The 13,005-nt window shown below is 35.5% G+C and overlaps 2 protein-coding genes across 2 annotated transcripts; both read left to right on the top strand.

Annotated features, from left to right (window-relative positions):
- Positions 1-363: 363 nt before the first annotated feature.
- Positions 364-3,010, top strand: LOC139858569 (uncharacterized). Its single transcript, XM_071847406.1, has 5 exons — positions 364-670; positions 789-1,034; positions 2,158-2,239; positions 2,405-2,619; positions 2,757-3,010. The coding sequence occupies exons 1-5, from the start codon at positions 405-407 to the stop codon at positions 2,875-2,877; spliced, it is 930 nt and encodes a 309-aa protein (XP_071703507.1). The 5' UTR covers positions 364-404; the 3' UTR covers positions 2,878-3,010.
- Positions 3,011-5,382: 2,372 nt separating this feature from the next.
- Positions 5,383-9,339, top strand: LOC139857577 (E3 ubiquitin-protein ligase SIS3-like). The gene is made up of 10 exons (XM_071846391.1): positions 5,383-5,644; positions 5,729-5,767; positions 5,858-5,924; positions 6,027-6,100; positions 6,546-6,684; positions 6,792-6,884; positions 6,977-7,042; positions 7,151-7,273; positions 7,374-7,487; positions 8,511-9,339. Exons 1-10 carry the CDS (start codon positions 5,616-5,618, stop codon positions 8,862-8,864), a joined length of 1,098 nt encoding a protein of 365 aa, XP_071702492.1. The 5' UTR covers positions 5,383-5,615; the 3' UTR covers positions 8,865-9,339.
- The last annotated feature ends 3,666 nt before the right edge of the window (positions 9,340-13,005 follow it).

The following is a 13,005-nucleotide window of genomic DNA, read 5'->3' as shown; positions in this document are numbered from 1 at the left end:
TTAGAGAGTTAGAGGTTCGCCAAGCTGAGCCTGACCCAAAAGATAGTGGCCTCACCAAGCTGAGCCCGAATATGGCCAACATATAATTTATCTTTTGATCGATTGAAACACAATAAAACATTTAAATTGAAGAATCCAAAATATAATTGTAGGAAATCTGTGGTGGGAGCTATATAAATAAATTTAGTTAGTTATTGATGGAAAAACAAAGGGGAAATATAATTTTTACAAGAAATACTGCAAAGGTTTTCCATGGGACCAATTTAGTATTATATCAAAGAATGAGGGCCAAAATGTATATTTCTTAAATCCGTTGATATTTTTCTATTTTCCGCTTCTAACTATAAACCGATTTTAATTTATTCAATCCACTGTCGCCAGTGGTCGAGTTTTCTCCGGTGAAAATGTTGGTAACAACATTCGCATCTAAAACAACTCCGCCACCATCTACAACCACCATCCCAACCGCCTTCAACCAGCCGGAGATCCCACAATTTCACCTAAATCCCATCGATCGCCGTCGCATTCTCACTTCATTTGCCGCCACAATCACTCCATTCTTCACACCACCTAATAATCACGAACAATCTTCTTTAATTCCTATTTCTTTATTTCCATCTGCGGATGCTCGTGGTCTCTTTCAAATGCCACCTGTTCGTCTCTCCAATCGGTAAGTAACAACATCAGGATTCAAGCTATTGATCTCTTCAATGTTTAATCACTGAATTGGTACCATAAACTTATGATATTATGAGCACAGTGAAATATTAACACAATTGAAGTTGCAGGTACTTTTTGGTGAGGGCAGGGGAGTCTGAATTTGAGAGTATGGGGGTAATCAATACGAATCCAGTAGCGAAAACGTCTGTCGATAACGGGTTATCGGAAATTGGAAAGAAGCAGGCGGTGAAAGCAGCATTGAAATTGAAGGAAATGAGGGCTTGTGCAAATAATTGTTGGATTTGGCCTTCAATTACTCAGAGAGCTTATCAAGCTGCTGAGATTATTGCTGCTGTTAATGTAGTTAACAGGAGGTATTAGATTCTATTTATTACTCTTAGAATCAAATATATGCTTAAAGTTATACTCTTGAAGACATTCATATGATTTTGAAATTTGAGTTGTTAGATAAATAACCATTTGTAGTGATCAAGTGATATGCTTCGGTTGCTATGATTAATGATGGGGTCATTTTCACAGTGCACATTAAAACAACTTCTAATGATGATTTCTGCTGGCTACTCTTATTTACTATTTGTTCATTATGTTTGTTGATGCATATTTTGGATGCTTGTAGGCTCGCAAATAGTTTAGGAATGTTTATTATTTATGTTGTACACCTGGTTTGATGTAAACGCTTGAAACTGGTCGTTTGCAGGAGCATATGCGAATGGAGTGTTCATTCGCACGAATGAGTGTCTCATTCGTGCACATTCGTGCACATTCGTGTGAATCAAGGCCATGTCCATAGAATGTTCATACGAATGAAGGACTCCTTCGTACGAACCTAGGCCCGTTCGTGCGATCGGGCTACGGTCCTATATATATATATACTAGTCTCATATGCCTTTAGGGTTAAGAGTTTAACCTATTTGGGAGAGCCGTTTTTGCCGATTCCGGAGCTTAGGGGAGATCATGCTCGATCTTACCTGGCCAACCGTTGTTGCTTTGTTTAAACGATTGTAATTTGGACGTTTATTAATAATATTATCGTGTACTTTGATTCAATGTGTCTCTTCCGTCAACCTTGTGTTGTAGATCAAGTGACAGTGGCCTAACACTCTTTGTTAGGTGTCAGGAGTTCGACTCCTGGGTACTACAACATCGCACACAAGGTTATTCCCTGACCTTGAAATCCACCCAGGGTTGCCTTTCGCACATTGTGTTGTGGGGGTAGCGGGGAGGGGGGTTTTACCTGTCATGCCCTTAGATTGGTCCGGGTTTCCTCCAGAGCAGCAGTTGGTGCGGTTTATGCAACTACGGGAGATGATCGTGTGGGTGGTTTAGTCCCCTGGGTGATCCCAAACTGTTGTTCAAAAAAAAAAAAATGTCTCTTCCGTCTTTGATCTTGCTCGTGTGTGTATAGGATCAATATTGGGTTTAACAATGTTTCTTGTTCTTGTCTCACGTGTTCTTGCAAATAATGTGTTTGAATAGTAATATAGTTCCGGAGTATAGCTTCTTGGATGCTCGTGGATTAGGAGCGTATGAAGGCAGAGAGCTACAATCCGTTTCAGAAGTAAGATTCATTATTATAATTACACCACATTTATGACAAGAACCAACGATGAGTGATGGTGAATTAAACCACTTTCAGTGCAAAAAAATGTATTAAAATTATCTAGATGATTAAACCTCAGTTGAATGTTTTCATATTTATCATATGTGATGCTGTAAGTGACAGATATATGCAGCAGATGGTGTATCTACAAATATTAAGCCGCCACCAATTAACGATGGAACTCCAAACGAGAGCGTTGCTGATGTATTTGTTCGTGTGACACAATTAATGTCAATTCTTGAAACTCAATATTCTGAGGACACCGTTATCATTGTCTCACCAGACTCAGATAACTTGACCATACTGCAAGCTGGTTTAGTTGGACTTGATCTTAGAAGGTGGGTGGTCAAATGGGTCAGGTCAAAAGTCAACACTATATGTTGATAAACTGAACCTACTAAATCGTTTGAAAACTAAATTGTCACATATTATACTATATATACTGAACAAATGATATACATTTTGGTTTTTACAGGCATAGTGAACTATCCTTTGAGCCCGGGGAAGTTCGATATTTCGATCCTAGTACCATTCCTACTTACAAGCAACCCGCTTCGGCTTTATATAAGTGCCTAAACCCGCCCAGTTGCACATAATTTTTTAAAAATAACTTTCGATTTCGGCGTAATATATGGTAAAGTTATGTTATCATTGATTAGTGCTACCATAGTTATGCTAAATTCTGGTAACAAATGTATTTTTATTCTTGGTTGGAACATTTTGAACGATGGCAATAATGTTTATAGTTATAAATTCTAACTTACAAAGTTTGTATTAATTTTACCTTATACGGAGTACCAAAGATTTTGTTGAATTTTGTTAACATGTGATCCTATGGCATATGTTAGGAAGGATCCTTATTAATCTTATAAATATTTCTAAACAAAATATTACGTTAAATACATATTTTATTTTAGAAATTTCATAAATATTAAATACAGTTTAACCTATCTTCATTCTCATAAATTGTTTGTTATGAGGTTACATTATAGAGAAACCCTTGTATCACAAATACCTATACATATAGTGAATCGTAAAAGTAATACGGAGTATTTGACTAGTAAATAAGCAAACATTTATATTTTACATAAAGTTGTGTGTTCGACACCAATAACACATTTATTTTGAGACCGATGAAGTGTTTTTCTTATTTAAAAACTCTAATTTAAGGTATGAATTGTACTCACATTTTTTTCATCTTTAAATACTTTGTTTTAAAACTGGATGGCAACGAAAGAAAACATTCAGATACTTATTCCAGAAGTATTATGTATTTCAATTTGATAAAAAAAAAAAAAAAAATATATATATATATATATATATATATATATATATATATATATATATATATATATATATATATATATAATTCCTTTCTCATATTTAGGCCTTCCTATCGATGTTGCAATGAATAGATTGATATATCGGATGCCGGTCATTGAAAAATTCCAAAGAAAACTTTCGGATTAGAGGGTGAGAGGTGTCATTTGTGAAAGCGGTTCTTAATAGTCTTCCGTTGTATTATATCTCGATCTTTCGTGTCTCGAATTGTGTGTTGAGTGCTCTAGAAAAAGTGAGGTGAACATTTATTTAGAGAGGAACTGGTTCAGAGTCAAAAAAAAAATATTTGGTCGTGTGGGATAAAATCCTTCTTCCTTATGAAGAAGGTGGACTTAATATCAGGTCTTTAAAAAGTAAAAAATCTATCCTTAATCGGCAATTGGTGGTATAGGTTTAAAAGCGAGTCCCCCTCTTTGTGAGTCAAGGTTATTTCGAGTCTTTATGGTACATCTGGTGGTCTCCTAATGGGTGAAGCTATACGACAGCCCCATTGAGGGTATTTGGGCTAATGTTATTTGTGCAGATTTTGCCATGCTGATTTAGACCTCATGGGTATTCCTTTTAGAAACTCCTTCATCAAGACAATTGGAGATGGACCGGAAACGAAGTTCTGGAGTGAACCGTGGCTTTGTAATGAAGACCAAGTACAACAGGCTCTTCAGGCTAGAGTCGTGCAAAGAGGCTTTGGTTATTGACAGGATCGAACGAGTGGACAACAACAGTTGCCGTAGGGGTTTCACAATGGATTAGACCAGTTTCATGCCGAACAACACGAGATCTACAGGAGCTAAAGTGCTAAACAGCCTTCTATATACGTTTGCTTTACCTAACAGGTACAAAGATTTGTGGCATTAATCTCGTGTTAGCTGCTATTTCAATCTCTGCATCATTCAATATGTACATTTCTAGCCCTTTTTAGGGGTGTCCTAGGACCTCATTAACTACAAAAGCTTAGTGTAAAATCTGTGTAAAATTAGACCAAATTTGAAGTGACCCACTTGAGAACCCCACTATCTAGCTCGTTTTTGAAGCTTTAGATTCGCCCAGGGGCGTTTTTATTTGGGGGCGGGGGCGCCCGCCCCCAGTGGATTTTCATTTTTGTGTTAAAATTTTGGATTGTCGACTTTGTTCCCGCTAAATTTTTTTTTTTTGCCCCAAAACCTACATATTTTGCCCAAAACCTTCGAATTTTGCCCAAAAATCTTCAAATTTTGCCCTAAAAGTTTCAAATTTTGCCCGCAAATCTTCAAATTTTGTCCAAAAAACTTGCTACGATTTAATTTTTATCCTGATTCCGCCACTGGATTCGCCACTACATATATGCAGCCTGCCAAATTATGGAGTATATCATGTTATAGCATGTTCTGTAGTTTCTTTGTTGATGTAATATTGCTGCATATGCTTCACCCTTAGTCTGTGCAGTTAAGTTTTGTACAATGTTTTATTATACTCCGTAAATAATATTAATAGTAAAGTAATAGTAATAGTAATAAAATAAAATAAAACCATTGTCCTACTTTTTAAGGGGGGAAAAAAAAAAACAGAGGCCATGGGCCATGGCCCCCTTCATTTTTCGTGTAACATTTTTTTACCTAAAAAACCACTATATTTGCAGTGTAGAGCACAAGTAGTAGACCCCTCAAAATTCTACACCAATTAAACAACAAGCCTATCTCCATCACCATCATCTTTACTATTTCTCATTTGCATTCTCTTCTTTCTTTCTCATTCTCCATCACCAGTTTCCTCATTTTTTTTCTCTCTCCATATTTCTTCAAAACCCTTTTTTCCCTTTCAAATCAACCAAAGTTTCTCACTTTTCAAATACCCATTTTCCTATCTTAACTTATACCAGTCTCACATACCCAAAATTCCCCCTTTTTCATCTTTTTATTTAAACCCTTACCCAAAATTCGATATTTTCTTCTGCAATAACTAGGGTTTATTTATCTGTTGGATTTTATACATTTATTGCCATTATAATCATTTAAATATGGCGGTTAGGGGCGTTGATTTTAAGTGGTTAGTTCCATTTTTCACACATTATAATAATTAAACTTTATTATAAAATTCAACAGTTTAATTTTGAGTTGTACTTTTTTGCAGGTATGATGGGTTTTTTCTGTCAATGCTTGCCACTAGCATGTATCCTTTTTTTTTTTTAGTGTAAATATTTGGGTTTTATTCAGTTTTTTGTTTAGGGTTGTTGATCCTTGAATATTGTTAATAACATAGAATTATTGTTGCTATTAATTGGAAGCGATATCATCTGTGCACACACCCACTACACATATGGATCGTGGTGGGTAGTTTAGTGAATAAAGTTTTGATCTTTTCTGTCTTTTTTTATTTTGGTTTAATCTTTGTTAGCTTACTTTTTGGTGGTTTTGGTTATTTGACTTAGGTTGACTATTCCACAATTTTTATTTTTCGGTTGTTGATGTTTGTGGATAATGGCCTTGCTGCCGGAATGGGATTGTAAGTCATTTACATTCTTGATGCTTTTTTCTTATTTTTAGTTTAATTATATTAAAACATTGTTGGAAGTTAGTGATTAATGTTGAAACTATGTGTATGCCACTTTATAGCTATAAAATTGCATTTTAGGTTCATAGAGTGTTTTAATATGTATTATAGTAGTGATTATAGCTCTTTTGTGAGTCTGAATCAGAATCAGTACTAGCTAAATGGACATAGTTGATCATTTTTTGGCCTAAATAGTTAAAATTCAGAAACTACAATCATAATTACTTTAGATGTACATCAAAACACCCGTAAAACTTTGAACTTTTTGAGGATGCTATGAGTCATCACTCATCAATATGCTACCTTAAGTTAATGAGTTTATTTGCCTTAAGGTAGAGAACATTTCGTACAATGTTAAGTCTGATTTTATTTTATTTATTTATTTAAAACGGTGTAGGGATTTTGGTCGTCAACAGAGACAAGCTCGTTTTTGTGGAAGAGTAGTTGTATTATCTATTATGTCCGTGTTTCTTTATCCGTTTCTATGGGCATGGACTATAATCGGTTCTCTATGGTTCAGTAGTGCAAAAGAGTGTGTATGTCTTCTATCTACTCTTTAGATTTCAAGTTATCAATGTTACCGAGTGGGTCCCTCAAGCATCCTATTACACGTACGTTACGTTATAAATATTTTTCATTTCAGCTGCCCGAAGAAGGTCAGAAATGGGGTTTCTTTATTTGGTTGCTTTTTAGCTACAGTGGGCTCGTTTGCATTGCAGTCTTGTGTATGAAAAAGGTACAAGAAATATTATTACAACGCAATGGCGTTTTTAACAGAATTGGATGTTTTTTAACGTTGATGTTTAAAGTTTAATGTCTTTTGTGCAGTGGTTAACAAGAAGGAAAGCTCATTTATTACGTGCTCAACAAGGAATTCCTATTTCTGAATATGGGGTAACCATTTAATTAGAGTTTTAATTACTATTTGTTTAAGCACACATCTTTATTTATTACTGTATTATTTATTATTAATTATTATAATACATTAACTCTGTGTTTCAGGTTTTGGTTGATATGGTTCGTGTACCAGATTGGGCGTTTGAAAATGCTGCTGGTCAAGAAATGAGAGGTATGGGTCAAGATACTGCTTCATATCATCCTGGGCTGTACTTAACCGAACCCCAAGTATGCACACGCAAATCTTGAATCTTTTGTTAGGTTTTTGAGATTTTTAAAAACTGGTAAGTTTTATATATTTATTAGATTAGATTTGTTTTTAATGTAGAGAGAAGCAGTGGAGGCACTAATTCAAGAACTTCCAAAGTTTATGCTGAAAGCTGTTCCGACTGATTGTAGCGAGTGCCCGATTTGTTTGGAAGAGTTCCACGTTGGAAACGAGGTACTGCATATTCTCTTTATATCCACTATATGTCTATATATCATATTATAATGTAAGGGTGCGTTTCATAAAGCTGAATGAGTAAGCGCTGAATGATTCAAAAGTTCTGAATGAGAAAAACCTGTTTCATAATCATTTAAAATGAACAATGTGATAGATGTAAATTTACCTTATTAACATGTTGCATTGATAAAAAAAATAATATAATATAGTTGTTTGATAAGTGTTTTTTATATAATATAAAGATAATTTTACATTAAAATTAAGTGATTAATGGTTAAGAGAGTATTTAATCTCTGTCATATCTCATTCAGAGGTCAGAAACAAATGCGCCGAATAGTTCAGCATTCATTGCTGAATCATTCAATTAAAAGGTAATCAAATGCACCCTAATATCTCATCTATCAATTATGCTGACTAAGTTTACTAGCTCTAAGTCATTTTCTTAGGAATTTTGCAATTAATGCTGACATGTCAATGTTTGCGTTTACCTAAAACGATAATTATGATTATTAAAATAAATAACCTAAAACGATAATTATGATTATAATGGGCTCTAGTTATTGAGTCAACAACAAGCGTCGATTTATTGGCGACTTGACTGACTCTTAGAGCCTAAATTAAATTTTAGGCAGGATTTAGAACCCATGGAAATTTGATTTTACCATTTTCATGGCGTCTCAATTTTATTTTTTAAATAGCTTTTTCCTACTTATTGGCCGGAGGTCCACTCGGAAGCAATTTCTCTATCCGTCGAATAGAGAGAGGGATGATTTTCCCTACTTTTGAGAGTGTTTTCACTCTAGGTGAAGAAATGACTTGATTTTATTCTCGGATAGGGGAAAGATTGTCTACATCTCACCTCCCACATACACCACTTATGTGGTATTGGGTTCTGCTGCCATGATTTTGTAAAATTCTTAAGGTAATTTCTGTATTTTTGGTGGTTATATACTGGTAATCTATCAATTGAATATATATAAAGTAACAATAAACTGTTATTTCTTGCTAAAATGAGTTTAGGTTCGTGGACTTCCTTGTGCGCACAACTTTCATGTGGCATGCATCGATGAATGGCTTCGGTTGAACGTGAAATGCCCTAGATGTCGATGTTCTGTCTTCCCGAACCTTGACCTTAGTGCTCTATCCACCATCCCTGTTGACCCTGACCGGGTGACCATTTCAACATCACGTTACTTAAGAAGTCAACCATCAAGTCAAAGCTATCTGTTGAGGATGCAAGGTTTCCTCCGTCCAATCCGCACAGGAAACTCAGGCGCCAGCTCAGACTTCGACACTGCTTTGGAAACCATCGAAAACGGAGGTCAACCATCTGAGAGTCATAATCCTCATACCAGTACAAATTCCGAACGTTGATAATTTTGACATTTGGATTAATGTTACTGGCACATGGACATATCTAACTATGAATCTAGGGAGGTGAATATATTTTATGCTTTAGTTAACGTTAGCTTGTGCCTTTTTTTATTCATCGGTTGGAGTATGTTCAGGGACAAAAACAATTTGTGACACTTTTGTTAACGTTATGTTCTAACACGTTATGCTTTTGTTAACGTTTTTTGTAGACTGTGGTATTGTACTATTGCTGTTTTGCCTTTTGATGTACGGAGTATTATATGTATATTGGATTTTAAAACAATGTTGCAAGTATCTTATGACAATTCTGGCAGAGTTTCATGCTGTTTGACCCATTTGACTCATGATACTAACAACATTGTTAGTATCTTATCCATTTAAAGGTTGAGATTTTCATTAAGGCTCCCGGTAAAAGTTGAACTCGATAAACGTGGTTTTGATTTAGAAACATTGCGGTGCAGCTTATGCGATGATGAGCTAGAGACTGTCGATCATATTTTAGTCGATTGCAAGCTCGTGAAAACAATTTGGAATATGTTTTTCTGTTGGTGGGGATTTAATACTGCAACGATTGGAAACATCGTGGAAACATTTTCATGTGAGGATTAAGAAATTAAATCGGATTCGGGAAGACACATTTGGCCAGCATCGAAGTGGGTTTGTGGAGATACTCTTTGGAAATGGCGAAAGTACAAAATATTTTGTAAAGACAAATGGAATGCATCGACTATATATTCTCAGTGACATACAACTTAAAAGTTTTCAATAGATCTCCAAAAGATATAGAAAAGCGAATCTCGATTGGTCTAATCAATCCGAGTTTCTTCGTTCTACCTTCTAATCGCGTTGGCATCGGCTAACCTCATTATTGCCAACGCCTTAGCTTCATGTTTTCATGTATATTTGTTAATTGTTTATGGTTAATGCTGCTACTGCTCTTTCACATTTTCTGCTACTGCTGCTACATATATACTGTTCGGGGCCTGCATTTGATTATAATTTCTACTGTTATTATTTGTAAAAATGTTGGTAGGTTTTATTATAGTACTCATCCCACTCATTTTTGCACTTTTATATTCCTTCATGATTTATATAGTTACTGTTTTGCGTTAAAAAAAGCATATATACATGTTGCACAGGGGCGGATCTACGTTGTTCGGAGTGGTAGCACGTGCAACCAGTCAATCAAGATGACGAAGTGTATATTTTTCATAGTTTTTTTTGATAATCTTAAAGTGCAACCAGTCATAATTGAAATGAGTTGCAGGTATGACTATATGAGAATGGAAGGGAGAAGGGAAATGGAAAGAAGGATGGAAAGAGAAAAATAAAATTGTGCATGTATGACTTGTATTGTATATTACAAGTAAATGTTGCATTACTTTGAAAAATGAAATTTCGTACTTGATCAGATACAAATGTACAATACAACACTCATATTATCTGCTAGTTGTATTGTCTCTACTATCATTAAATTTAATAGGTAACTGTTAAATCCAAATGTACTTGTAATCACCGATGTAAACATAACATAGTAGTAGTACTTTTTTTTTTTTTTTTTTTTTTTTTTATTTTTTTTTAGTAAGGCGAAAAGTTGAATTGTATTAAGTGCAAAGATCTTCATCAAAGCAATGATCGGTCTAGCTTGAAATTGAACAAATTGAAAAATACATTGCGAGTAATTAAAAACAAAGTAAACTTGGATTGTGCTCCCACACGTGCGATTGATTGCCGTTACAAAGATTGAGATTTGAAGCCCAAAGAAACGTCTTCAACTTGATGTTACGAATTAGCGCCGAGCGACAAGTGAACTTACCGTTGAAGATGAAGTCGTTACGGGCCAACCAAATCGCCCAAATAGTGGCGGGGCCAATTAACTTCCAATACTTAGAAGCTTTAATTCCCATTTCAAAAAACCAATCAAACGAGAATGCTTCTATTGAACCCGGAAGAACCCAAGAGATATTCCACCAAGAAAATAATTCGGCCCATAATTTAAAAGACCATTTGCAATGTAACAAAAGATGGATGGTAGTTTCGTATTCTTCCCAACACCAAATACACAAATTCGATTGCGAAGCCGGTAAAATATGTCTTTTAATGAGCACATCTTTGACGGGAATACAATTGCGAATTGCAAGCCAATGGAACAATATGACGTTTGTAGGGACGTTATTACCCCATATAAGTTTCGACCAAGTAGGAGTAATGAACCCGTTAGAATTAATCAAAGTGCAAATAGCGTCGGAAACCGAAAACGCCCCATTAGAAGAGACTGGCCATTCGACTTGGTCCTCAACCAAGTCATCAAGCTCCACATGTGTCAACATAGTAATCAGATTATCGTGGCACAAGGAACAAAAAAGAGACAGTGGGTGCACTAGCTTAAAATCCCATTTACAAAATTTTGACAATAAAGGATCAAGGGATCTAAAATTGCTTATAGTAGCATATTTAACACGACAAGATTCATAAATAGAAGGGAATAAATCTTTTATGGGTTGATCATTTGCCCATCTATCATGCCAAAATAAAATGTAAGCCCCATTTCCTACTTTCCACCTCCAAGCATTGGGCCTAATAATACCATGAAGAGAAGTATTACTTTGTAGATTAATCAAATCTCTCCAAATAGGCGAAATTTGCGAAAATAGTAAGGACGAGGTATTGTTAATGAGTTTACCTTGGAATGAAGGACCAAAGGAAGAAGAAACAATTGACTTCCAAAGACAAGGCTTGTGACCATTGAAACGTGCCCACCATTTGCAAAGCATTGAAAGATTTTTGATACGAAGAGGGGTGACCCCCAACCACCTAGCTCTTTGGGTAAGCAAACCGTGTCCCATTTCACAAGGCTAGTTTTCTTTTTTAAGCAATCACCCCCCAAAGAAAGTTTCTTCGAAGACGTTCAAGTTTCTTAATGATAGCAACCGGGGCTTTGTAGATAGCCATATAATGAAGGGGAAGGTTGGAAACAACCGCATTGACCATTACTAAACGACCACCAAACGAAAGGCATCTACCTTTCCACCCGGCTAGTTTCTTTTTGAATTTGTTGATGATTGGATCCCACATATCACATTTGCTTGAAGATAAACTTATCGGGATACCCAAATATTCCATGGGAAAAGATCCGACTTTACAATCGAACAAAGCCGAAAAGGAAACCATGTCTTCCTTAGACACATGAATGCCATAAAGAGTCGTTTTTATGGAATTCATTTGAAGCCCGGAAACTTGATAAAACAAACCCAATATAAACTTAATACGATTAAGTTCACAAACATTTGGTTGGGCAAAAATAATCGTATCGTCCGCGAATTGCGAGTGATTGATGACAAGATTATTAGCAAACCTACATGCCTTTAAGAACCCATTATTCAAGTCTCTTGAGAGTAGCTTACTCAAAATTTCGGCCACTATGATGAACAAAAAAGAAGACAACGGATCACCTTGCCTTAAACCCCGATTAAGTGATGCTTCTCGTGAGGGTGAACCATTTACAAGAACCGAAAAATTAATAATTGAAATGCACGTTTTTATCCATGAAATAAACTTGAGTCCGAAGCCCATTCTATGAAGAATCAAAAGAAGGAAGTCGTGGGATACACAATCGTAAGCTTTTGAAAAGTCGAGTTTAATCAAAATGAGGGGGCTCTTTTTTAACTTTGCCATATGGACCACTTCGCTAACAACCATTACACTATCTACAAGCAATCTTGATGGAACAAAACCGTTTTGATTTTCGCTAATAATTAAAGGAATTACGAGCTTTAATCTATTAGCAATGGTTTTTGTAACATCCCGTTTTTCTTCATACATGTCCGAGGTACGTAATTGATCTTTAGAATGTTCATACTTGGTTGTGTAATTGTATAAATATGATTGTACGAAGCGTGTATGAAGGGTACCAAGCATGTACGTGTTGCTTGTTCGAATGTCGAAGAAAACTGGACGTTGTTTGGGTTACAAGGTGTGTACGTACCTTTTTGACGCCAAATAAAGTTTGAGTTGATGTTTCAAAACCTTACCATTAGAAAGGAAATCTTATTACGTTTCCAACGATATTTGATTCATCGAAAATGGAATTACGGTTTGAAAGTTACGACCAAAACAAGTGTTAGAAAAATGCGAAAAAGGG

Source organism: Rutidosis leptorrhynchoides, chromosome 7 (genome assembly GCF_046630445.1).
Source record: "Rutidosis leptorrhynchoides isolate AG116_Rl617_1_P2 chromosome 7, CSIRO_AGI_Rlap_v1, whole genome shotgun sequence".
In the NCBI taxonomy this organism is placed as follows: domain Eukaryota; kingdom Viridiplantae; phylum Streptophyta; class Magnoliopsida; order Asterales; family Asteraceae; genus Rutidosis; species Rutidosis leptorrhynchoides.
The sequence above is the reverse complement of the archived record's forward strand: the minus strand, read 5'-3'. Positions and strand labels throughout refer to the sequence as shown.

Excerpts from the sequence above, each read along its gene's own strand:
- LOC139858569 (XM_071847406.1), top strand. The coding sequence starts at position 405 with ATGTTGGTAACAACATTCGCATCTAAAACAACTCCGCCACCATCTACA. Across the intron at positions 671-788 it reads CCTGTTCGTCTCTCCAATCG|GTACTTTTTGGTGAGGGCAG; the intron begins GTAAGTAACAAC and ends TTGAAGTTGCAG. Across the intron at positions 2,620-2,756 it reads GTTGGACTTGATCTTAGAAG|GCATAGTGAACTATCCTTTG; the intron begins GTGGGTGGTCAA and ends TGGTTTTTACAG.
- LOC139857577 (XM_071846391.1), top strand. The coding sequence starts at position 5,616 with ATGGCGGTTAGGGGCGTTGATTTTAAGTG. Across the intron at positions 7,043-7,150 it reads TTCCTATTTCTGAATATGGG|GTTTTGGTTGATATGGTTCG; the intron begins GTAACCATTTAA and ends TCTGTGTTTCAG. Across the intron at positions 7,488-8,510 it reads AGTTCCACGTTGGAAACGAG|GTTCGTGGACTTCCTTGTGC; the intron begins GTACTGCATATT and ends AAATGAGTTTAG.